General features: G+C 51.7%; 1 protein-coding gene across 1 annotated transcript in view; it reads left to right on the top strand.

The window, feature by feature from the left end:
* The window catches only part of ABTB2 (ankyrin repeat and BTB domain containing 2), a 183208-nt gene that overhangs the window by 132234 nt on the left and 24780 nt on the right, over positions 1-26194 (top strand). Inside the window, 2 exon segments of the mRNA XM_032640937.1 lie at positions 1431-1577; positions 8503-8716. Coding sequence (XP_032496828.1) covers positions 1431-1577; positions 8503-8716 — 361 coding nt within the window.

Raw genomic sequence — 26194 nt, 5'->3', positions numbered from 1 at the left:
GGGTTGGACAAAGAAGCGTTGATCGAAGAAGAGGCAGTTACCAAAAATTGGGAATCTTTGTAGTCACATGCTCTGAAGAACCAACATGTAATTTTAAGCCAGTCTGATTTTGCTTTTCTGATGCTTTCTAAGAAGCCACACAGTGAGTTGGAGAAATTTACAGGCTGTCACCCCCTGGGATTGATTCTGACAGCTCTGCTCCTCTATTGTTGAAGTGCTAATGAAAAACGCTAATTGGCCTTGGCCAGTGGCTGGATGAGTCCCCTTCCTGGAGCGGGGAAAGCAGCATCCTTTTCTCTGTGATTTCTCCTGGTCCTATTCTTGGCTTGAAGAAGGAAGGGGGGGCAGCATGAGGAAGTGGGAGGACTCCAAGGGCGATGCCGCCCTTTGGGTGGGCAGGGTGAACAGTTTACATCTGACGCCGCATCCACTGAGCTCGGTGAAGACAAAGCCAGGTCTCTTTGTCACCCCCGAATCCTAAAGGCAGCAGAATCCCTGGGCTGAGTGAGGCACTTTGGATATTCAGCAAGTGAAGCAGGGAAGGAATGAATGAATGTTTATATGGCCCACCAGCCTCTGGAGGCCAGTTCCTTGTGCAGCTCCAAGAAAGGATGGTCTCCACTTGCTTTAAACCACGTCTACAGGTGGGCCGCCCTCATCTTGGCTCTTGCAGCACCGCCCACAGTGAAAAGTCAGCTGTCCTAAGTGGAGCCTTGCAATTTGCCCACCACCCGCACTCGACCAGACAGGGAGCAGAGCTGTGGCCTTTGAGCTTTGCTTCCATCCTCAGGTGACTTGTTGATAAAAGACATTTTCACATATTGACATATAGGGAAGTCATTCTGGCTTATACATGAGTTAACTTGAGTTTTATGCTAACTAAAATAGCCTGTTTGTGGCCTATCAAACATACATTGTACGTCGGCTTTAATTATTAAAGAAGAGGGCACATTGACCAGAAGTAAATAACGTCTAGGTTAAAAATAAAGATTAAATGCCCCCCTTCCTGGGATGCCAATGCTGGTCCTCTTTGGATGATAAGACTCCCTTCCCACACTTTGTTATAAAGCAGAAACTAACACACCATTGTAAAGCAATTATACTCCAATAAAGATGTTTAAAAAAAAAAAAAGACTCCCTTCCCAGATGCTAAGGCATACCGACTTGCTATGTACGTGCTGGTCTGTTCTTTTTTTTTTTTTTTCTAACCTTGAAGAAATGTAACCCAGACTTGTTTAATATTCTTTGTTCTGACGAGATATAGAACTGTGCTGAAAACCCTGCTTCTCCAGAGAGGCTTCTCGGAGTAACCTAGACAGTGGGCTTCTGGGCTAGTCCTCAGTTTGGCTCAAATAAAACTCTTTGCTATTCTTACTATTGATTGTTTATTGATTATTTTCATTGACACTGTCCACCATGTTTCCCCACAGGTGTCCTCTCCCTCCCTGCGTACTTTAGTCCCTACAACGGCGGGTCCCTGGGCCACGACGAGCGCGCCGATGCCTACGCGCAGCTGGAGCTCCGGACCCTGGAGCAGTCCCTCCTGGCCACCTGTGTGGGGAGCATCTCGGAGCTGAGTAAGTGGGGCACCCACGGTCTGCTGGCTCCAAGGGAGAGGCGGGGAAGAGCCCACCTTCTGGGTCCTGGCTTCCTCCTTCTCCTCCACGCTGCTTACCTTCTCTGAAAGCCAGAGGTTGTAAACTGGTGGCCCACAGACATGTGTGCTTTAGTTGGCAGGTGCATTTAATCACATCCAAATTTGGATCTCTCGTTTCTCTAGAGAAATCAGACGATCTGGCACTGCTGCGCCCCATTCCTGCATGGCAGCGATCAGGGGGAGCTGAGTGGCAGCTAAGGCGACAGAAGGCATTCCCTACATTGCCACGTGCCTCGGTCTCTCGTAGCTGGCCTGTCTCATTTATTTATTTTACCTGCCTGGCCCCAAGGGCTCTGAATTTACAACCAGTATTTGAAAGAAAGCACCTCCCGAAACCTCGTCACAGAAAAAGAAAGAAAAAAGCTGAGCTTCTCTGGCTGAAGGAGGACCTGATCAGTGGTCTCAGCCCTGCGGTGCCCTGCGCATCTCCCAGGACCTCGGGGCTCTCTGGAACACAGCAGGAAACCCCTGGGTCTAGGTCATTACTGTTTGGCAGCTGTTTCAGAAGATCGTGTTAGGAGGCATGAGATCCCCGTGTCTCCCGATCTCTCCCTCTCATTATCCCAATTATTTGAGAAATCAAACTGCATGCTCCTCCCGGGGTCATGAGACCACCCAGCGGAGGGCGGGGACACATGCCAAGGGTCGTATAGCGCACAGTGTGGAAACAGATGGAGTTTCACTCTGCTCCAGCCTTTTCCACTTGTGATTTCTTTGAGGTTTCTGGCCCCTGAATAGTGAATGGCAAGCCGTTCTGTTTCTTTAGGACACAGCTTCCTCCCTTCCCAGGACAGGAAGTGAAGGTGCCTGATTCAAGGTCACAGAGCAGATTGGTAATAAGGCTGGGGCAGAAAGCAGGACTTTGAGCTTTCTGTCTCCTCGGGGCATTCCAGCATGGCCACCTGGGTCCCCTGCCTCTTGAGGACCCTGCAGGAAGTGGGCTTGGGTGTATGGCTTGATCCCCACCCCTGAGGAATGTCTCCTGGACGGTGGGCTGTCTTTGGGGCTATGCGCAGTCTGTTTGGTGAACTCTCTTGGCCTGAGAACAGTGAGGGACACACTTAGGCCTCAGTCCACTGGAGAACACCTTGATTTTGTTTTGCATTTTGAACATTAAGTGAGCACATACTATGTGCAAGACACTATATGAAGTGCCTTCATCACATGATCTCATTTACTGTGCAAAACGACTCAGCAAGGTAGTCCTGATGAGGGAACCGAAGCTTAGAGAAGAAAAGTCATTTTCCCCCAGTCAGGTTGCAAATAAGAATCAGAAAGGGGGCCTGACTCCTGCTGTGTCTGACTTTAGCAAAGCTCTAAATTACTTAGGGCTGTGGGCTTCGTAGACATGACTAGCAGCCCAGCCACCAGCATCTCAGGGTAGCTGAGGTCAAGATCGGAATCTGGGGACTTCACTGCTGACACAGTGGTTAAGAATCCGCCTACCAGGGGCTTCCCTGGTGGTGCAGTGGTTGAGAATCTGCCTGCCAATGCAGGGGACACGGGTTCGAGCCGTGGTCTGGGAAGATCCCACATGCCGCGGAGCAACTGGGCCTGTGAGCCACAACTACTGAGCCTGCGCGTCTGGAGCTTGTGCTCTGCAACAAGAGAGGCCGTGACAGAGGCCCGCACACCGCGATGAAGAGTGGCCCCCGCTCGCCGCAACTAGAGAAAGCCCTCGCAGAGAAATGAAGACCCAACACAGCCAAAAATAAAAAAATAAATAAGTAAAATTTAAAAAAAAAAAGAATCCGCTTACCAATACAGGGTACACGGGTTCGAGCCCTGGTCCAGGAAGATCCCACATGCTGCAGAGCAACTAAGCCATGCGCCACAACTACTGAGCATGTGCTCTAGAGCCCGCGAGCCACAACTATTGAGCCCGTGCACCACAACTACTGAAGCCCGTGTGCCTAGAGCCTGTGCTCCGCAACAAGAGAAGCCACCACAATGAGAAGCCCGCGCACTGCAACGAAGAGTAGCCCTCGCTCGCTGCAGCTAGAGAAAGCCCGTGTGCAGCAACGAAGACCCATTGCAGCCATACATACATACATATATAAGATCGGAATCTGATCTTGACTTTTATCATAGAGCCTTTTGTTGTAGTGGTCTCTGTGCCCATTACAATCCACAGTCAGGCACAAGGCGAGCATTCAGAAACTTCCCTCAGGGGAAGGGCTTGTCCTTACCATTCAGCCCAGGGACCAATTCCAATCAGTTCTACCTTCTAAAACTATCCCAACTATCTCACCACTTCCAGGGCTACCAACTCGGGCCAAACCAGGGATATTTAAAACCCAAATTGTATTATGTCACTCATCTGCTCAATATCCTCTCAGTTACCCCCACGGCTTCCCAGCACACTCAGTGAAGTCCAGGATTGGACATATGATCTGCCTTCCTCGTCTTCTGTTCTTCTCTTGTTGACTGTGCTCCAGCCACCCTGACCTCCTGGCTATCTTCCCACCTCAGGGCCTTCGAACTAGCTCTTCCTCTGCCTGTGACCTTTTCCTCCAGTTGTCCAAATATGGCACGTTCTCAGTCTCTGCCCAATAACACTTACTAGACAGGCCTTCCCTGAGCACCCTGCAGAGGTTAAGGGTCCCACCCTCGTTCTCTGTCTCCCATCTTATGGCTTTGGTTTATTCAAGGCACTAATGGACACTTGGCATTGATTATATATTTACTTGTGAATAGTTGGTCATCTTTCTCATGTGATTAGAACTTCAGCTTCATGAGAATGGAGACTTTCTCTGTTGTATCCCCTCGTGTATGTATCAGTAGTGATGAGAACAGAACCTGAGCTGTGTATTGGTGTGTGTGTGTGTGTGTGTGTGTGTGTGTGTGTAAGAATAAGTTCTCTATCGTCCCGTTTTTGCCTCCTAAAACCCACCTAGGATTGGTCCCCATCCTGGCTCAGCCATTCCTCAGACCAAAGGGAAGAAGGATCCCCAGAGCATCTTTCACCGACAACCAAGCAGGCTGTGTCATGTGCCAAGATGCCCGAGCTCCCTCGCTCTGAAACCAGGGTTTTTGCTAATCGTTGTGAAGGAGGGAGGAGGTGAAGGTGGAAGCAGATACTGCAGTTTTTCTCTTCAAGACTAAAGAGCTCAATGAAGCTAGTGATACTTGGCGCTGAGCACCTCGTACCTTAGAGTTTAGCCCGGCTTTAACATCCACTCTCTCCCTGCACCTGGCCAGGACCAGCCTGCCAGGTAGGTCAGGAAGTCTCATTCTTGTATCAGGTCCATCTGCATAGGGAGCTCGGGCACTTGTATTTTCCTCTGTCCCTCTCTACCTATGAGAAGGTAAATGGAAGGGAATAAGAAATAAACAAAATACTTCTTTTCAAAGGGAGCCAGATGGTATGGGCCTCATTTTGGAGACAGTGCTGAATCCCAGGCCCTCCCACTCTCTTTTTGTTCGATGGCTCCTGATGCAGGTTGGACAGACCAGAGGGAAGCCGTAGCACCTCTGTCAGGGCTTTCATGATTAACAAGCAGAGAGGGCATGTTTCTCCATACTTGTGGGTGTTTCTGGGCTTCAGACTGAGGTCTCATCAAGCTTAGGGTCAATTGATTCTCAAGTACAAGGATGTCTCAGAAGCAGCTCTGAGGAGTGCCCAGCTGTACCAAACCAAGAGCACAGCCCCGTTGGGCCACAGCTTCTGAAACTCACTGTGGTAGCAGGTCAGGGATGGTATCCCTCCAGCTTTGTTGCAAACTGAAACTTTTATAAAATACAATAAAAAGGAACGTTTAGAAATATGAAATAAAGCACAGGTAAGATGCAAGCCATTTTATTTTATTAATTAGATTAAATAGGCATAAAATCATTCTGTCAGATTGCTCTGGAAGTTCTTTCAAGCTCACTCTCAGTTTCTGAAATGTACTTCCGAACCAGTAACCAGTTTGCACACCTGTCCCAGTTCACAGACCTGTCGCAGTTTGCAGACCACACTTCAAGCAGCAGTGTCACAGTGGTCGAGAACATGCGTTTGGGGCACAGGGACCCCAGTTCAAGTCCTGCTTGTGCCACTGGACAAATCACTTAACTTGTGTAGCCTGTGTCCTTATCTGTAAAATGGAAATGCCTCCCTTATGGGGTGGCTGTAAAGAGATTTTTTTTTTAGAGATTTTGTCTTATCTTTTCATGTCTGTCTTGAAGCCTAGAAAATAGAAGGTGGCAGGGAGGAAAATCCCTCTGGGAGAACATCCAAAACAAGTGGCTGTCTTTGCCCCGTAACCTGGACTTGCAGCGCAGCTTAAGTTTTTTAGATGCCTGATCAGAGTTGTCTGCAGGCATCTGTCTCTTCGGTCTTTGAGAGACACCGAAACCCGAAGCTGGGCCTGGAGCAAAGTGTCCGGGGACTCCATCTCCAGTCACCATTCTGCTACCTTCATGGCTTCCCAAACCTTCGGAAGGCCTCTCTGCTCCTGGCTTCCCTTTTAGGGAGCTGTTAGGAGGTATTCCTCTTCCTTCCTCGATTTTTTTGCCTGCATACTGGCTGGAAATGTGCTGCCAAGGGTTCTACACCAGGAACAACGAAACCATCTTAAACATAATTAATGGTAATGACTTCTACCTTGTCGAGTCTTTGAAATGATATTTCAACAAGATTTCTTCGATGCTATCGGGGACTCTTTGAATTCTCCTCCTTGTGGTCCTGTGGTCATGCCAACAGTTATGACATTTAGACCTGGAGAAACGGGAGCCAGATTTCAACTTATTGCAGCCAACTTAGCTCTACAACTAGCTGCTGGGAGACGGCTTGGCCTGGGGTTGTTGATGCCAGTTTCTACTACCCAGGAGCCTGAGGGCAGGGCTGGAATCCTCCTGTCCTGGGAAATGAGGGGCAGTGCTTGACTGCAGGCAGAGGTCCTGGAAGGAAGAGTACCACGAGGTGGCCTGTAGGATAGAGGATTACTAACAAAAGACAGTAACAATAATGGTGATATATTTAACTTTACCAAGCACTTACTCTGTGCCAAGCATGATGTTAAGTGCTTTATGTTTGTTATTTATTTGAATCCTCAGGATTTTTAGGTTAGAAACGATTATTTCCATTTTACAGATAAGGAAACCAAGGCTTTGTTAAGTAACTTACTACGTAAAGCACACAAGATAGAAATAGCAGAGCCCTGACTGGAAGCCAGGCAAGTCTTAATCCAGAATCTATGCGCTCAGCCGCTTACCTGGTGATTCTCAAACCTGACTGGAGGTTAGATTCACTGAGGGAACTTTGACAAAATACAGACGCCTGGGTCCTGCCCCAGACCAATTAAATTAGAGTTTGGGGGATGGGAACCAGGCATCAGGAACTCAGTACCCTCAGCCCTCCTGGCCCTGGGGTCTGGCAGCAGGCACCCAGGCAGCTGAGCTACAACTGCGGGATGAGCAAGTCTGCTTTGTAGAGAGGAGTGAGGACCTGGGGGTGGCATGGAGGGCTCTTGCCCAGTGGAGATCTCCAATTCCAGGGCTGTCATTGTCCCTGCTTGGAAACAAGCGTTGCTGCTGTGGCTGTCATGGGAGAACTTGGCAGCTAACGAGCTCAAGTCAGGCCCCACCAGGAGTTGTATCTTAAATGAAATGAATGTGTAAGGCTACTTTTTCATCCTCCAAATGTTTGCCGAGCACCCGTTGTGCCGTAGAAGCTGTGCAGGGCTCCGGGGACACATGGTATAGAGTCCCAGACCCAGAGGCTCTGTAGGGGAGGTTAACGGAATAAGTGAATGAATTGGTCCTGTCGAACGTTGAACAACACTTCACCTGCCATATTCAAACCTGCTCGTTTCTCCCTCCTTGAGCTCAGCCTCATTCAGAGGCTTTCTCTCCAAGGGGTTATCTGTAAGGGGCAAGCTGACCCAAAGGGGACGCCCCCCTGAGTGCTCAGGCCTGAGAAGAATGGAAGGCGCCACTTTTCCTAGAAAGAGGGGCCCGCAGGTGCCTGGGGCCATTTCACCCGTCCTTTCTCAGCATTGTGGCCTCACACAATGATGGGACGTTTCCTGTCCTGGACTGGTGGGGAATTGAAAAGACTCAACTGGGGAAGAAACACAGCACAGGATATGGGGACCTGAGGACCCTGCAGACTTCATTAGCGCAGGCCACGGCCTGGGTCCCAGTTCAGTTCATGGACTTTGGAGTCACACAGGCCTGGATTCAAATCTAGACTCTACCGTTTACTGGGCACCGCGGCATCCCTGTGACCAGGGAAATGCGTGGTGTCCGTAAATGTTTGCTTACTGGATAAGCCTCAATTTCTTCGTCTGCAAAATGGGGATCCTACTTGGGCCCCAGCCTTGTAAGGATCAAATTAAATTCTATTTCTAGAAAATTGAACACTCAGCACATAATAAGCATAATGGATGGTGGTGGGAGTTTTCCTTGAGGCCGTGGAGAGGGAGGTCCTTTTTCTGCAGAAGTACCTGGACTTTGCACCAGACAGCACGGGAGAGAATCACCACGCAGCCTAGCACAGGAATTGGAGGTTGGGAAAAGAAGCCCAGGGAGATTCCTGTGGTGAGAGCTGGGGAAAGGGCCATGGGGTGATGGAGGGAGTGGGGCTGTTGGAAAAGAAACCGTATTAGCGTAAGTTCTGGTGGGGCCGGGCCCCTACCAAGCATTTCGGTCAACTGTTAAGGCAGGACTGGAAGTGAAAGGGAATCTAAATTGCTATCATGTGTCTGGGTGACAGTTTCCACCTCCACCTGCCACCTCTGGGTAAATAGTAATTAGGCATGCCGGCTTAGCTGCTCCTCTAGCTAGCAGGATCCTTGGGAGAATGTGAGCTGTGAACTCAGACTTTTCCTTTTTCTCTCCCTCTCGGCTGCCCTCGTCACCAGGCGACCTGGTCTCCCGCGCCATGCACCACATGCAGGGGCGCCGCCCGCTGGGTCCTGGCTCCAGCCCCGCCCGCCAGGCCCGCCAGCCACCCCAGCCCATCACCTGGTCCCCTGACGCCCTCCACACACTCTACTACTTCCTGCGGTGTCCACAGATGGAGTCCATGGAGAACCCCAACCTGGACCCCCCGAGGATGGCCCTGAACAACGAACGGTAGGGATCTGCCTTGGGCTGCACACCTGGTGGACCGTGTGACCCAATGTGTGTTGACTGACCGAGTGACCGACAAGGTGGAAGAAGAGCCCTGGCCCCGGCCTGTGTGCCTGTGAGGAGGCGGCCTGACATGAGCGACGGCTGCGAATTCAGACAGATGAAGGCCTGTCCCTGGGGTGCAGCAGGATTTGTTCACCCCGGGCTGTTGTAGGGTGGGGTCGTTGAGTCTCAGAAGGTGGGCCTTGGCCTCTGTCTCACAGCTCTAGCATTTACTACCTGGGCTCTTGGAAATTCAGTTGCCTCTTGTATAAAATGAGGTATTCGCACCTACCTAGAAAGGTGGTAGTAAGAATCGAGTGAGCTAGTGCTCTCAGAAAAAGCACTTAGGACGATGTCTGGGTGGTAACTGGCCCTCCATCAGTGGTGGCTGTCACCTCTTTTGATGATGATGATATCATTCTTGTTAGGAATTCTTAGGCACATTTTGCCCTGTTCTCTCGTTTTATAGATGGGAACGTCATGGCTCTGGCAGGTTATTTGATCTCCAGCAGGTTAGTGGATAAATAGCCCCAGGGTCCAGGCCTGCTGGCCCCCAGTCTAGTGCTGTCCACGGGGTCCCAGCCCTTTCCCAACTGGGGAAAGGGCTGCTAAGAACAGATATACAGGTTGTACACTGCACAAGGGGACGCAGTGAGGGGCATGAGTGGGGGACACACATGGAGCCATGTCAGCCTGAGGACAGGGTGCCCATTCTAATTGGTCTACTCAGAGGGCCACCTTTTTTTCAATTTTCTGCCCAGAGGAGATGCTTTTTTATAATTTGTCCAGTATATATGCTAACAGGAGCTTCACCTGGAGGCCACCACATGGCCACCCAAGGCAGGGTCTGTCCACGGGCTCGACTCATGGACAGGGGTCGAGGGTTGTGTAATTGAAGGTCCAGGGAGTGGGAGAGACTCGCCTTCAGTTTAGGCAGCCCTGGGTGCATACATTCCACCTCACAGCAGGGCCCAGGAGACGGGGAGAGCAGCCCAGGGGTCTCTGTGCCCCATCACAGAGGAGGGAGATCTGAGACCTTGATCCAGAGAGTGCCACTGCTTTCCCAGCCCCCCCGCCGCCCATTGTCTTCAGGAGGCATTGGGTCTCAGTGGTGTGGTCCTCACAACCAGGCCCACCTCTCCAGGGCCTCCACAGTCACAAAAGATCAAGATGCAAGCGTAGATCCCCACACCAGCTCATTAAAAAACAGCCATCGTGAAAACACTGGCAATCCTGTGGACATACGGCAAATGCTGGGAGCGAGGATGCAGAGGCTCAGGAGTCAGGTGGCCTGGGCACGCACAGCAACTCTGACATTCAAGAACCTTGAGACCTTTGTGCAAGGTTCCAAATCTCCCTGAGCCTCAGCTTCCTCAGCTATAAACATGGGGCAGTAACGAAGCAGTTTTAAGGATTCGATGATGATCAGCGATGTTTATAAGGCCTTTGCCACGTGCCAGGCACCGTGCTGAGCACTTTACATGTGGGCACACACTTCCAGGAAATAGGTGCTCTTCGCAGCCCCATTTTACAGATGGGTAAGTGGAGGCACAGAGAGATTCAGTAACTTGCCAAGGCCACATAGGCTCTGCTCATAACCTCTGTACCATACCGTCTGTCATTACGAGAGACGTGAGGCAATAGTGGCCCAGTCCACACACACAGTAGATTCCCCGTAAATGCTACCACTGCTGTTATTATCACCGGTGTCATTATTAGACCATGGTTGTCTCATTTCTTGGGGAGCTGGACAGTGAATGCAGGTGGAGCCTGACACGGAGCAAGAAGGCAGCAGGTGGAGGCCCCGGGTTTCCTGAAGGAAGCATCCAGCAGGGAGATGGGGCCAGAGCACAGGCTCTACGCCCCAGCTGTTTCTGCTTTGTGGAGAAATTGTTGTGGTTGCCAGAGCTGGCTGGGAGGGAGAGAGGGCCAAGAAAACATCTGGAGGGGGTGGGGATGGGGAGGGGAGGTTTGCTCGTTAGTGGTGAGGTCCCGAAGGGTGCTAGACTGAGCCTGAGGCTGGGTCACCCAAGCAAAGGTGGCTGGGAAAGGAGAACAAGGAACCTTCCTGGGACCTGCTGCCCCAGGCTGGGCTGCTTGGCCCTCTGGCTGCGAGCGTGGCTACTGGCTGTGGTGCTGGCCAGGGAGCTGCTCTTCTGTGGACGCTGTGCCCAGAACCCCTTGGATGTCTTTGTGGCCACCCTCTGGCTTTCCTCCTGGGGGGATTCCCAGCCCCTGACGCTCTAAAACATGACATCAGGGTTTCTGTGCTACACGAAGTGCTTGTCTGTGTGTGATTGCGATGGCTGAGCTTGAGTGACAACATACACATGAGTACGTGTTTAGATATCTCCTTATTTACAAACCACACTGTCTGTGGCACAAAGAAGTCAGTTGCAAAAGCATTTTTCCGTGAATCGTTTCAAGTGAGTGTCAGACATGTGGAAAATTGGGACCACCATCAGGAAAAAAGAATCCCAAAAATTCAGATTTGGGCACTAAAAGGACACCTTAAAAATACCCAGGGGGACAGACAGCCCAGCAGCTCTCTGGTGCCCAGTTCCTGGCTGCAGGGTGGGTCCTGCCGTGCTTGGATGCACTCTGACAGGGCAGGCCCTGCAGGACTTTGAGAGCCTGGCTGGCCTTTCCTTTGCAAGCTGGGATGCATGTCCCCACGAGGCACTGCCACTCCAATACCCTCAGCAGAGCCCTTCTCTCCTGTGCACCAAGGAGCCGGCGTTTGCTAGGGCCCCAGGGTGACAAAGCTTTGCTTTTGTGAGTCTGGGGATGTCTGTCTGTCTCTTTCTCTCCCCTCCCCCACTTCATTCCCTTGAAGTTCCTCCCTCTGTCCCATGTCTGGGACTTGGGGGTCAGGTCCCCCAAGCAGAATTGGACAGAACCTCTGATTTCAGGTATGATGGTGGGTTTGTAGCCTGGAGGCTTTCCGCTTGGGGATTCGATGGTTCAGAGGTGTCTGGGCCCGTGGGGATTAAGGGACCTCTTCCACCGCCTCGCCTACCTGGGCCAAGGAGCTCGGTTTGTCGGCTTGGGTTTGGCCCGTGGCACCACTGACGGTGCCTCTCCAGTCTGTGCTTATAGATTCCGCTTTGAAGAAAGTACCCGTCTTCCCTCCCACGGGGGTTGTGTGTGACCACAGGCGTGCTGACAGAGGGCAGGCGGGACGTGCCTTCAACCCTCTGTGCGAAGCTCATCCTGCTACGCTGTGAGCTGCGTCTGCGCCGCTCAGTGGGGCCTCAGTGTCTCTCCGTGAGGACCGTTCGCCCCAGGGCCTCCTGCTCTGGGTTTGCAGGGAGAAGGGAGTTGTAGAAGCAGCGGGAGCTTTGCGAGGCACGAGAAGGCAGTCGAACGTGCTTCCGCGGTGAGCCGGGCAGCAGCACAGCTTCGAGCAGGGGCCTGGGCTCCGATCTAGCCTCCCGCACAGGCCCCTCCACGCCTCAGGCTCCTCATATGCTAAACAGGGCTGAGTGACCCATCAGGGAGGGCGAGTGAGATGCCACATGTGAAAAGACCCAGCTTTTCCTTTTAAAGGGCAGCTCTCCCGACTTCTGTTTCTTTTGTGCTCCACAACGAATCAGCAAGGTGCGTGTTAGCATTACCTGCATTTTACAGACGAGGGCGCGGGGCCAGGGGCGACCTAGCTGCTGAGTATCTGGGCAAGGATTCGAATCAGGTCTCTCTGACCTGAAAGCCCTCGCCCTTCACCATGCCAGGCTACAGCTTTCCCACCCAGCTGCTGAGACCCAGTCCTAAAGCTCTGAGATAATCTGGGTGGGTGATGGCCCTTGGGGCCACTTTCTCTGGGGCCATTCCAGCCCCACCTGCCTCTCCTCTGTCCTGGGAGAGCCCTGCAGCTGGAGCCTCCCTGCACCCTCCCAGGATCCCTTTCTTGCTGGCAGCTTTGCATCACAGGCACCAGCAGGATCTCAAACACAGGATTAGTCACAGCTGCCCCCCTGCAGGGCATGTCATCACCCAGGACTGAGCTCAGAAAGTGAGAGAACTTGCTGTCAGAGATCCAGGGTTACCCAGGGAGATGGGGGGAGCCTCTTCCCCCATGGTCTGGAGGAGAATGGACAGCCACATCTGGCTAAATGTGGTCCTTGCTCGTCATGCCTGGAGGCAGAGGGATGGGTAGCTGAAATAGCATCCAGGCAGAGGACATCGTTCTCCTGGGAATGAGGGCTTTGGGGAAGTGGGGAGGAAGGCCGTGTAGACATGCCGGAGCAGAGGGAGGTCTGCCGGCTTGCCAGCAAATTGCTGGAGGAGAACATCATCCCGCAGAGCACACAGAGGGAGACAGATGCAGCTAGAGATGCAGAGGGGGCTGAGATAGACAGAGGGTGATCTGATTTTCTGCCTCAGAACCTCGGGAGCTGGGGTGCTCAGACTCACCGAACGGTGCTGCCAGCAGCAGCAGAGAAGCCAGATCCTTGAGGAATATCTGGGAATACTGGAAACGCAGGTGGGCTCCTTTTCCACAAACCAGCCCATCTGCTTAACTTCAAGCCCGGGCCCCCTTGCTTCCCTCTCCCCAGCCCTGCACAGTGCCCCATCATGGAGGGAAGCTCGGTCCGAGGGCTGGGGGCCTGCTGGTGTTCAGAACACTAAGCCAGGAAGAGCGTCTGACTTGGGATGGAACCTGGAAACATCTGGTGTTCTGTTTCTCAGCCCGCAAAGCATGATCTGAGGGGAAAACTGCGATTCAGGGACGCGCGTTGGAGATCAGACTTACCACTCTCTTATTTTAGATCCTTCGAGCTGTCACTTAGTCTCTCCAGAGCCCAGGTTCTGTGGACAACTAACATTTAGTCTTCACAACCACCCGTAAGGCGAGCGCTGATGAGTTAACGTAGGTAGCACTTCTAGAATGGTACCTGGACACAGTCAGTGCTCAGTATTAGCTACTGTGATGATTAGTGTCAGGCAGAAGGAATAGCATATGCCGAGAACACGTGGCAAGAGAGAGTGTGGGACCTGGGGGAGAGAGAAAGGAGCAGTGTGAGAATAAGGAAACACGGTCCAGAACGATGCCCGGGGGAGCTGGGGCCTCCAGGGCCAAGACAAGGGGAGGGCTGAGCTTGCAGCCTAGGACAGGGGTCCGCAACCCCCAGGCCGCGGACTGGTACCGCTCCGCGGCCTGTTAAGAACCTGGCCGCACAGCAGGAGGTAAGTGGCGGGCAAGTGAGCAAAGCTTCATCTGCCGTTCCCTATCGCTTCCCATCACTCGCATTACCGCCTGAACCATCCCCCGCCCCGGCCCCCCCACCTCCATCTGTGGAAAAATTGTCTTCCGCGAAACTGGTCCCTGATGCCAAACAGGTTGGGGGCCGCTGGCCTGCTCAGTGTTTCTGTGATTGGCTGATTTTCACTTGCCCTTTCCCCACACATCCCCTCTCAGCACCTGGGCCACTCTGAGAATGAAGGCGCTAGGAAGCCCTTCCCGTGCTGCTGCGAGGAGAGGCACTTCTACCAGGATCCACCCTGGAGCTGTTTGGTACGTGGTCCTGCACCATGGGCAGGTTCAGGAGACACAGGTGGCCCAGAGTGCTGCTTTGATACCTATCAGTCCCCAGTTCCCATGGAGCTGTTTTTGCTCTGAGATCAAAGCCCTTTTCCAGGTGAGGTCCCGGAAGAAGGTGCTGGGTGTCTAGCCCGTCTCTTGGCTGCCCTGATCCATGTCATGCTAGCCGAGAGGGTTCCTGCAAGTATGTGGACAGAACTCAGAAAAACTGGAGTTGGCAAAGGTCCCGGCCCGTAGGGGTCCTACTCACTCCACCTGAAGTCCATACCACGACCTCAGGTACTGCCCAAGGGTCAGAGCGTTCTACCAGCCTCTTGGGTCATCCCAGAGGTGCCCTCTCTGCTACCTTCTAGCAGTGTGACACATCAGTCCATCTTTCTAGTCCTCAGTTTCCTCAGCGGTAAAACAGTGAAGATAATAAGATGCTACTCGGGTTAAAGAGATAATGCGGTAAAACACTCAGCTCAGTGCCTGGCACCTAAAAGTACTCATAAATGGTGGCTGTCATGCCCCAGCCCCGCCCCCTGCTCCCCCCGGTTACTAAAATGGTCATAAACATGCTTAGGTGACGGTTGGCGCCGAGAATAGTCTTTCTTCATTGACGTAGGATGATGTTTCTTTTTTTTTTTTTTTTACATCTTTATTGGAGTATAATTGCTTTACAACGGTGTGTTAGTTTCTGCTTTATAACAAAGTGAATCAGTTATACATATATATATGTTCCCATATCTCTTCCCTCTTGCGTCTCCCTCCCTCCCACCCTCCCTATCCCACCCCTCTAGGTGATCACAAAGCACCAAGCTGATCTCCCTGTGCTATGCGGCTGCTTCCCACTAGCTATCTATTTTACGTTTGGTAGTGTATATATGTCCATGCCACTCTCTCACTTTGTCACAGCTTACCCTTCCCCCTCCCCATATCCTCAAGTCCGTTCTCTCGTAGGTCTGTGTCTTTATTCCTGTCTTACCCCTAGGTTCTTCATGACATTTTTTTTTCTTAAATTCCATATATATGTGTTAGCATACGGTATTTGTCTTTCTCTTTCTGACTTACTTCACTCTGTATGACAGACTCTAGGTCCATCCACCTCATTACAAATAGCTCAATTTTGTTTCTTTTTATGGCTGAGTAATATTCCATTGTATATATGTGCCACATCTTCTTTATCCATTCATCCGATGATGGACACTTAGGTTGTTTCTATCTCCTGGCTATTGTAAATAGAGCTGCAATGAACGTTTTGGTACATGACTCTTTTTGAATTATGGTTTTCTCAGGGTATATGCCCAGTAGTGGGATTGCTGGGTCGTATGGTAATTCTATTTGTAGTTTTTTAAGGAACCACCATACTGTTCTCCAGATAGTGGCCGTACCAATTCACATTCCCACCAGCAGTGCAAGAGTGTTCCCTTTTCTCCACACCCTCTCCAGCAATTTTTTTTTTTGCGGTACGCGGGCCTCTCACTGATGTGGCCTCTCCCGTTGCGGAGAACAGGCTCCGGACGCGCAGGCTCAGCGGCCATGGCTCACGGGCGCAGCCGCTCCGCAGCATGTGGGATCTTCCCGGACCAGGGCACAAACCCGTGTCCCCTGCATTGGCAGGCGGACTCTCAACCACTGCACCACCAGGGAAGCCCTCCAGCATTTATTGTTTCTAGATTTTTTGATGATGGCCATTCTGACTGGGTTCTCAAGCAGCATCTGGGTTAGTAATACGACTACAGCTAATACAATTACCAGTACTACTATTGATATTACCAATGTAACCAGTGCCACTACCAATAATAATAGTTAATAATGCAACTCCTAATATTATTCCTACTTACAAGCACTCCTGCTAATTATAGCTAGCATTATAGAGCACATATTAAGTGACAGATACCATCTTAAGTGCTTCACTAATTAACTCACATTTCTCACTCTACTTCTGTTGATCAGCAGGGAAGGGATATAAGGGAATTATGGAGTGCCTTATGTGATTGAGTCTCCTGCCTAATAAGAGAGGCAAAAACAAGACAGAGGGAAAAAATGAGCACAGACCACCAGACAATGTAAGAAGAAAGCTTGGTTGTAAGATACTGCATTAGGTCAGCCCTCAGGCCCTGACACTGGCCGGGATTCAATCCCAGCTCTGCCATGTACGAGCTGGTGGCCTCGTTCATATAGCCGGTATGCCTCAGTTTCTTCTTAACACAGGACTAACAGTGCCAACCTCGTAGGGGTGTCATAGGGATTGAGTTAATATATGCAAAGCACAGTGCCTGGCACACAGTGTGTGTCAGTCATCGTCTTCTTCATCCTCATCCTCATAGCCCAGAGGATCTTGGAGAAGACTGGAGTCTTTGGGGAGGTAGTGTCAGAACAGACACTCATAGCCCTCATAGCCCAGAGGATCTTGGAGAAGACTGGAGTCTTTGGGGAGGTAGTGTCAGAACAGACTGGGGTTTTAACTGGGCCTTAAAGAACAGCCACAGGACACTGGGACAGGTGGGGTGACATTGGCAGCAGAAGTCGCAGAGGGATTTTGTTGCTTCAAAGGGCATATTTCGTGACATATTACATGAAATCTACATTTCATGTACATTTTTAAAACACAGAATAGGTTGTGTTGTTTTTTTAAAAATCATCAGTGGTTGTTGTTTATCTAGGCAAATGCTCCTAGGTGGCGCTTGAGTGGTTTTCCCGTGGAGACCTGCATCCTTAGAGGCGCCCGTGTGTGAGGGTCAAACCAGCGCCGCCTCCTCCAGCTGTGTGATCTGAACAGGTCTCCTTACCTTCCAAGCCACAGTTTCCTCCTGTGTAGAGGGAAGATCTAAGCAGCGCCTACTTCCTGGGGGCCCCCCAAGTTCTGGGGCAGGGCCCCCAACACACATGAAGTACACAGCAAAGAGAGGCCTCTCTTTGTTCCAGTCCAGATGCAGGAGGGGGATGTTTCCCCTCAGATGAGCACTTTACATAAGTGGGAGGCGCCCGCGGATAGGCTGCGTTCAGTCTGAAGAAGTGGGCTCGTTAATCTTTTGCTCGGCTTGCGAAAGTGTTTTCTTATCAAATAATAGAGATGATGGCACTGGTGGCTTTATGCTCCTGACTTGTGGTTCCCTTAAATACCATTTCAAGAAGATTTGCAATGTTAAGCTCTTTTCTCTCTTTCCACTCCCCCCTTTTGTGCATTGAATTTCCATCTGCTTACCCAAAATGGAAGCAAAAGAAGTAAAAATAGCTATCGGGTGAATTAAGTACTTGTTTGCATGTGTTTCCCAGGCTGGTGCATCCAGTGACCTCTGAAGTGACTCGTCTGTGGTCTGCAGTACACACAGAGAGCTGTCCCTCCCACCCGCAGTCATTCTCCATCCTCTTATCTGCTTTTTATTTTCTTCCGGACACCCTCCTCTGTCTGAAGTTACCTTGTCTGTGAATTTGTTTACTTCCTTTTCTGCCCCCTCCTCACCCCTCTAGAAGGTAGGCACTGTGGGTCCGGTGTTACCACTGTGACTCCAGCACATAGAACACTCCCTGGCACAGAGTAGGCAGTTAAATATTTTGTTTGGTTAGTGAAATAGGCTATAGAGCCTAAAGGTTGGACTTTTGGAGTCAGAAAGACCATCTGTGGGGTCTCTGCTCTCTCATTTACTAGCTGTGTAACTATGGGCAAGTTAATTTCTCAGGCCTCAGTTTCCCCAGCTTATAATGGAAAATGGCTTGATCTACTTACATAGGTTTTTGTAGGGATCAAATGAGGTAATCCATCGAAAGGACTTAGCACAGAGTAAGCTCTTCATATGTGATGGCTGCGATTATCAGTATAATTACTGTTTTCATAAACCTGTGGAGGGGCTCAAATAACTAAATCATGTTTAATGCATAAATAACCCAAAACAATGGTGAATTTGAAAATCACATCTACTCAAAGTGCATGTTTTCTTTCCCTCTCATATATACCTCCTTCAGTCGCTGCCCTTAATTCCCTCGTAACCCACCCCTGACTGTAGCCAGGGAACCAGGCAAATGAGAGAGAGAGAGAGAGAGAGAGAAGATGAGGTCGACCAGATGGTCCAAAGGTTTAATTCAGTGAAGACAGCTTTGAACGGAGATACGTACAGACTTTGGATTTATCGCAACCCACCACCCGAGAATCTCGAAGAACTCTAAAAACTGGATTTCATCCACCCGTTGGTTCAAAGACTGAGCAGCACGCAAAGCACTCTAAAGTTAGTGGTGTAGCCGTGCCCCTGGCCCCTCACTTGCTGGTTTGCCCACAGTGCCCGCACAAGACGGGCTGCCATCGCTGAGTGTTCAGCGTGGGAGTGATATGACCTGATTTATATTTACATGGGTTAGAAGCATCTGGACAAATCTTTACAGTTTATAAGTCACTTTAAACACACAACTCTCTAGCAGATCTTCACAAGCTCTCAGAGGAAGCCGTTTCCACTCCCATTTACAGAAGAGCAGACTGAGGCCTTGAGAGGGTAAGAGGGGCACCCAAGGTCACAGCTAGGAAGAGACAAATCTGAGCTCAGGCAGGGAGGTCCAACGATAAGAACGCAGTGAATTCACAGTGACAGTGGAGGGGGTGAGACCTCCCTCCCGCCGCCCCCCCCACCCCCGGGGGAGAGAGAAAGACCCTGGGAACCGGTCTCCATCAGCACCTCCTGCCCAGCGTGACTTGGGCTGCTTGCTCTCAACCACTCAGGGCCTCTTCCCCCACAGGCTTGAGTTAGCTGGCTCTGGGTGGCCAGAGAGGGTGGGCATCTGTCCAGCATCCGAGAAGGAATGAGCCAGGGATGGGGGACAGACGAAGTGGCAGTGCCAGATAACAGGGGCTGGAGAAAGAACAGGATCCCGACCCAGCTGTTGACAAATGCCCCCCGGGGCTGCCTGTTGCTGTGTGATTTCCTGTCCCATTGTTGCGCCCGCGGGTCCCCACAGAGAAGAAGAAGACTGGGAACTGCCAGCCCCAGGGGTGTTTTTGTCACGGGCCGCCACAATGCCCTTTGTCTCCCAGAGGGCGCCTGGGTGCTGGGAAGTCCCAACTCAAGGGAATGGAGTTTGCTTTCTTACAGAAGGCGGCTTCCTAGGCTGAGCTGTGGACTTTGCAGACGCCGAGGATGGGCCAGGATAGGAGCTCGGGCGATGTCTGGAGTCCAGCTGGGCTGGTTTCTGGCCTGCTCCTACTTGCCTGCCAGCCGGCTCCCCAGATTTCCCTCCTCCCTCAAGACCAACTGCCTCTGACAGCCGCTTCCTTTGCTGCTTTAATATTTGAGATTTGGGGGAAGAAAGCTCTTGAGGGGCCCGGTGTGTCCCTTTGGGGCCCAGCCCAGCACCCCGTTCCCTGCTGCCTTCAGGACTGTTGAGGCTATGGGCGCGGAGGCTGGAGTTGGGCAGAGTGGGGCAGTGGGCGCACTGGGGCGACTCTTTTCTCCTTCGCGCTCTGCCTCCCAGTTCTCCACCAGCCAGTAGGCTCAGAGCACTTGGCGTGTGGCAGTTTGGTCTCGGGCAGGACCTCGGAATCTCTCTTTTTAGAGCCAGACAGATCGCCATTGGCTAGCTATGTGACCTCAGACGTGTGTCCAAACCTCTCAAAGCCTTGGTTTCCACATTTGTAAAACACCCTCGCAGGGTGGCTGTGTTAGAGGGTGATGTTTTCAGAATGGCCTCTTCCTTACCTGGCACACAGTAGGCCCTCAGCAAATCTTAGCAATGTGGTTTTGCTGCTCAGAAGCCAGTGCCAGCGTCTCCCCTGAGGCTGCAGTTGGGCCGTGGGTGCAGAAAGCTGGGTCAAGTGCTGGGAGCCTTTTCCTCTGGCTGGGTTAGAGTGCACCGCCGTCTCCAGCTCAGGTCAAAGCCACTAGCTGCCAGTCGGGAATCTCCGCCTTGCACACGTGCATCTCCCGCCAGGCCTCAAGAGCCCCATGCCTCTACCTCCTCCTGGAAGTTTCTGGAAGCTCTTTACCTGACAGTGTGAATGGGTCACCTTGCTGCCTTAGACTGTGGGGGGGTGGGGAAGGCGGGTGCTGTGTGACAATACTCAGCTGAATCCGGACAGGAACACCTATTCAGAGACTAAATAAATGACCCCACCCCTGGCCCACTGCCCAGCAGCTGCCTGTTGGGTCAGTGAAGCAGGAGAGCTAAGCCGTTGGGCCCTCCCAAGCTGACTTGCTGGCAGAGGCCAATCGCTGGTGGCAGTGCCCTCACCATGATTCTGAAAGTGTGTGTTCAAAAGAAGGGGCGTGTGTTTGAACAGGTTGGAGGCCCTTGGCTGCCTGGCTTCCACAGGGTGAAAGAGCTGCGGCCTCTTGTCAGCCGTCACGGACGCCGAGCCTGGGCGACTCTGAGGCTCTGGCATCTTCATGCAGCAGTGAGCCCCGAAGGTAAGGTGCAGCCACGAGGCCAAGGGAGCCACGCCCCAGCCAAGCGGAGAGAGGGAGGCCTGCTTTCACCGGGCTCCATTCCACTTGTGTGGGAAGCAGCGATACTCTGGCCTGCTTTGCCAGCTGCCTGCCAGCTAGGCCACCTGCCGGCCAGGCCGCCACACAGGGGAGCCTTGGCCTGAGAAATGGGCCAGATAGATGCCCTGGCCCTTGCGGCACTCAGAGCCCTCCCTGCTGCAGGGGAGAGGGTGGAGGGGTGGTGCCCGCATGCAGTCTCCAGTGAAATCTGTACCATCCCACCCACATAAGAGGCCACCCTAGAGTCAGGCCCGGTTACCAAAGACAGATGGCCGTGTCCCTTCCATCGCGGCTCAAGGCCACATGGACGTCTGCCGAACCACACCTGCCGTCCCCTCCCTGAGACGGCTCCACGTGCCATCCTAGCTGCCCTCCCAGAAACCACCTTAGCCGCAGTCAGCGGAGCTTCCCCAGGAAGCTGTTCCTGGGTAGAAAATTCTCCTGCGGCATGCTTATCTTTTTATCAGGGAAATATTTTCTTTTTTTCTGAAGAGAGCCATTTGTTAATACCCAAGCCAGCCCAAGCCTCCAAGAATGGAAGACGAAGCACTTCCCCATTTCAGGAGCTCAGCTGCCTGACTTAGAGCTCTGGAGCCCTGAAGAGAGTCCTGGAGTAAGAGCGGACCCCTGAGAACATGTTAGCGGCCAGAGGGCTTTGCCTCTAGGAGTGAGAAACATTCTATGCATTTCTGTTCTTTTTTTTTGGCCATACCACGCAGCTTGCAGGATCTTAGTTCCCCAACCAGGGATTGAACCCAGGCCCTCGGCAGTGAGAGCGCGGAGCCCTAACCACTGGACCGCCAGGGAATTCCCTGGGCTATGCATTTCTGAATTCAAAGGTTGAGTTTCTAACATGGGCTTCTGTGCTGGGGGATGGGCAGCATCAGTAAGTAAAACAGCCTCTGCCTTCAGAGAAATTATAGCCTGAGGGGAAAGCAGACACAAAGAATGCGAACAAACAAAATGATACCAAATGGGCAAATGCTGTGAGGGTGCGGTGCTGAGGGCAGAATGGGGACCAGGCTCAGGGCGGGTGGGCAGAGAGGGCCTCCCACTGCCTGGAGGAGACCCACGAGCCAGGCAAGGTGCCTTACCCCAGTGCCTAATGCCAGGGTGACCAGGTGTTTGTGTTTGCCTGAGGCACTTCTCATGTATGCTTGCTGTCCCAGTGTTGTTGGCAGAAGCACTCCTTTTCCCTCTCAGAAGTGGTCCAGTCCCCAGGATGTCCAGGTCCAGAAAAATGGAAAGCCAGGGCCAGCTTCCTAAGCTAAGTGGCAGTGGAGCACACTGTTTGGGAACTTGGACATGGAGGGTACCCCGCCTGGCACCGCATCCCAGCTCTGCCACTTACTAGGTGTGTGACCTGGAGCAAGTTACTTTACCTCTCCAGCCCTCAGTTTCTCCATGCGTACAATGGAGAATGGATAATAATAGTACCTGTTTCATAAAGCAGATATGAGGATGAAGTAAGTCAATAGATATAAAGGGCTTAAAACAATACCACGTGTTTAGCAAATGCTCTGTACAAGTTAGTTGTTTGTGTTTCCCGGTTATTCTTGGATGCCTCGGAGCCAGGCCAGGATGCCCCGATTGTTACCCAATTGGCCTCCCATCCCACAGCTCACGTTTAGGTTCCCTGACGGGCAACCAATGGGAAGAGGCAGGGGAATCGTTCACAGCTAATCATGACTTGGTTGTAATCTAAATTTATATCCATATGCATATCTGAGCAACTGGAGGTTTTTCTGGTGCCTCTAATCTGTACCAGATGGGTTTTAATAAGAAAAGCGTATTTCCCAGAAGAAAGTCCTAAGCCCTGCCTCTAACAGAAGTCACCTGACCCCACGTGGAGATTCTGCCAGGGGTCAGCTACAGGGTCTGAGGCAGCGGGGCTGCCAGAGGAGATAGGCCCCGGGGTCAGAAGAGAGATGCCTGCCCGGCTCTGACTCCAAGCTGAGCCAAACCATTCTGGTTTACCAAGCAATTCTAGAAAAATAATTAGTCCAACATGTGAACCAGACTAGAATCGCTTCCTTTGTACTGGGAATGGAATCTGACTTCATTTGGGACAATGTTGGTTTCATTCTCCATGGATGTTTTGGCTTGGTGTTCGGCCACCGTGGCCCTCCAGAAATCTTGGGGGACCTGTGGTGAGGGCCGCAGAGCTGGCAGAGCAGAGCCGACCTTGACCTTCCTAGAGCAGTCTCTGCTTGAAGAGCTGTCGCTTGATTGGGAAAAGCTTGGCATCTTCTCAGGTTCCTGACGGTGCCACTTGCCAGCTCCCAGCCCAGGCGGCACAGCAGGGTAGGGCGTGGAAGCGGTGTGCTTCCCAGCAAGCTTCCTGAGAACGATGGATTCGGGGGGAAGTCACCCCATTCACCGCCAGTGCTCAGCAGTGATTCCCACTGAAGGTGGGGCAGAGTCGGTGTAAGATTTTAGGGCTGAGGGTGGGAGACATTCTGGCTACCCCTCCCTTGACCATCACCTGCAGCTGTGTAGCTGGTCCCTGTGAGGATCCTTTCCTGGACTAAGGATGCTCACAGGCAGGGTGGGCTCTAAGGCATCATGGGCCTCCCCAGACCCTCCCAGCTAGGCCCGCGCCCCAGAGTCCTGTGTCCTCCCAGCCAACGGTGGAAGTTAAGAAACCACAGCCCGGTTTCCCAGGGCTGAGCTCAGGCCGGGTGTCGAGGCCCTGCCCAGCCAGTGGGCACCTCCCAGATCTGCCTGCCTGAGTATTTGAACCCAGTCCTCGTGGGTGGGCGCAGAGAGGACATACCTGCTGGCCCCAGACTTGGCCTGCCAGTTGGGGACAGAGGCACAAGGCCTTCTCACGCCTGGGCCTCCAGTTCCAGGCTTGTGCCCCATCTACCAACCTGACTCTCTCCCTAAGGCCCCGCCCACCTCAAGGAAGAACAGAGCCTGCTTTGAGCTGGAAATTGGAGGCGTTTCCTGTTTCATGTTGTCAAGACACTGCTTATAGGACTGTAATCCCAATGAATCATATGCTTGCTGAGTGGGGCAGAGGTTTTTGTTTTTCCCCAGGCTGTAGGGACCTCTTAAAACCAAGGCCTTAAGAAGTTTATTCTCTTTCATTTTTTTAACAGGCAAAAATGGCTTTTGCAGGCCTGGTCCTGTTGAAGGACCTTGGGAGCCCATTGGCTTGATATTCTCAGGCTCATCTGTGTGATTAATTTAAAGAGAGAGGAAGAGAAACCGAGTCATGACACATGGGGCTGGGCCCCCTGTTGCTGCTAAAGGGCTCTGTGACCTTGGGTGAGATGCTCGGCCTCCCCGGGTCTCTATTTCCTCCTCTTCACCCCCCTTCCTGTTAAAGACCCGTTTTCTTTGGTGTATTTTACACCTCCCCCCACGTGACATTGGTTGCTATTTTATGCACACAAAGACAAACGCTCCCAGTCGGTGACCCTTTTAAGTGGCTTTGTTTGTCACCGGATGCGGATGCGCGTGCGTGCGCGTGTGTGTGTGTGTGTGTGTGTGTGTGTGTGTGTGTGTGTGTGGTGTTTCTGAGGTTGGTTAGGCCGCCAACAGCATTTAGGGGCGGCAGGTCCCTCACAGTCATCCCGTGCGCACCCCGTCACCACCTCGCGTGTTTCTGACCCCATGGCCCCTGGGTCTGTGTTGTCGTTGTCCCTTCCCCTCTTCAAGGTTCTTGACAGCCAAGGCCGAGTGTCTGCACGGCCAGAAATGGTCTCCAGATCACACTCCACTTAGCGGTTGTGTTTGTTGCTCTGTTTTATGCGTGAGTGGTGGGCAGCTCGCTGGCAGGCTTTTGCAAGCTTTACATGTTTATACTTGCTGGAGGGTTGGGGTGTGTGGAGAGGGAATTGGCTGGACTTGAAGAAGGCTGGAGCTGAGGCATTTAATAGGACCAGATTCCTATAGCCTTTTCTGCTATTATGTATTTTCTCTATCAACAGACACTAAAATGGTAGTAATAGTTAACCTTTACCAAGAACTTACCATGTGCCAAATGCTGTGCTAAGCCCTTTATGTACATAACTTCTGACCATCTTGTGAGGTGGTCCTGTTATTTATACCCATTTTGCTGATGGGGCAACTGAGGCTAAGGGAGATAAAATAACTTGCACAGGATCACGGTTTAATTCATTGAGAGTGCAATGGATTGCAGCCTAGGGCCGTCTCCTACCAGAGCCTATGCTCTTGACCTTGGTATAGTAGGTACAGCTATTGTCATGTGGAGGCTGTGAAATAACAGCAAAAGTGTTTCTCATGATGGAAAATGTCTAGAAACCACTGACTTAACGCCATCTTTAAAAGAAAAACAGGCCCAAAGAAGGTAATGATCCACCCAAGGTTACAGAGCCAGTTCGGCTGCTTCCTAAAACTAGGGCTGTCTCCCAGTGAGGATTCAGTGTGGGATCCTCAGATCCTTAGGCCGGGAGCATGCATATAAAACACACACCATTCTAGAATTGGCTGGACTGGGACAGAATCCCAGCCCCACGCCTGAGAGCAGCCTTGCCTCAGGGATCGACTACATTATCCTAAGGCAGTGGTTCTCAATGAGACTTCTCAGGAGTCCACAAGGTCAAAATTATATTCACAATAATAAGGTGTTATTTGCCTTTTCACTCATGTTCTCACAAGTTTCCAGGGAGTTTTCAAGAAGCTGTGTGACGTGAGCATAGTATCAGTCTGATGGCTGACGGGATATGGGTTTGTGTATTCAGATGTTTGAAGCTCTCTGTTTTAATTTCTGATACAATAATTAGCGCTAGAACAATACACATAAATAAAAGCTCTTTGGGGGCCTCAGTAATTTGTGAGAGTACAAAGGGGATCCTGAGGCCAAAGTGCTTGAGAACCGCTGTTCCGTGGTGCCAGACCCAGCAAAGGGGACAGTCAGTGGCTTGCAGCTACACTCAGCCTAGGGAAAAGGCAAGAAGAGGGAAACAGGCTTTTTTCTCTGGGAGGGAACCAAGCAGAGAGACCCTGGGGATGACGCATACTCAGTCATTCCCAGCTTTGCTCCTCTAGAGCCTGTTCACTCCACAGTTAGGATGCAGCCATGGCCAGTACAGATGGGAGTTTTTATAGGGATTTTCCAGAATGTCCAGTAATGCAGGCCAGTTTCTCAGCATACCCAGTGGGCTAGATGAAATTACCAGAAAGGAAATAGTAGCCTGGAACCCACAGGCCAAGGGAAGGATGTTACTGAGAAAGTCCATGAATTGCTTATCATTTTACCTTCCCATGGGCCGCAGGTCAGGGAGGTGGGTAGACCAAGGAGAAAGGCCTGTAGGGGTCATTTGGGGGGCTGCAATGGCCTTGTTTGTGGACAGGTGGGCACCAGCCACCACCCCAGAGGCAGAGTGACAATTTTAACCCGGAAGGATTTTTGTATGTTGAAGAATAGTAATCAGTGTGCAATCCAGGAAACAGAAAACACCTCAGGTGTTTTAA

Source organism: Phocoena sinus, chromosome 8 (genome assembly GCF_008692025.1).
Source record: "Phocoena sinus isolate mPhoSin1 chromosome 8, mPhoSin1.pri, whole genome shotgun sequence".
In the NCBI taxonomy this organism is placed as follows: Eukaryota; Metazoa; Chordata; class Mammalia; order Artiodactyla; family Phocoenidae; genus Phocoena; species Phocoena sinus.
This window is presented reverse-complemented; position numbering and strand designations above follow the sequence as displayed.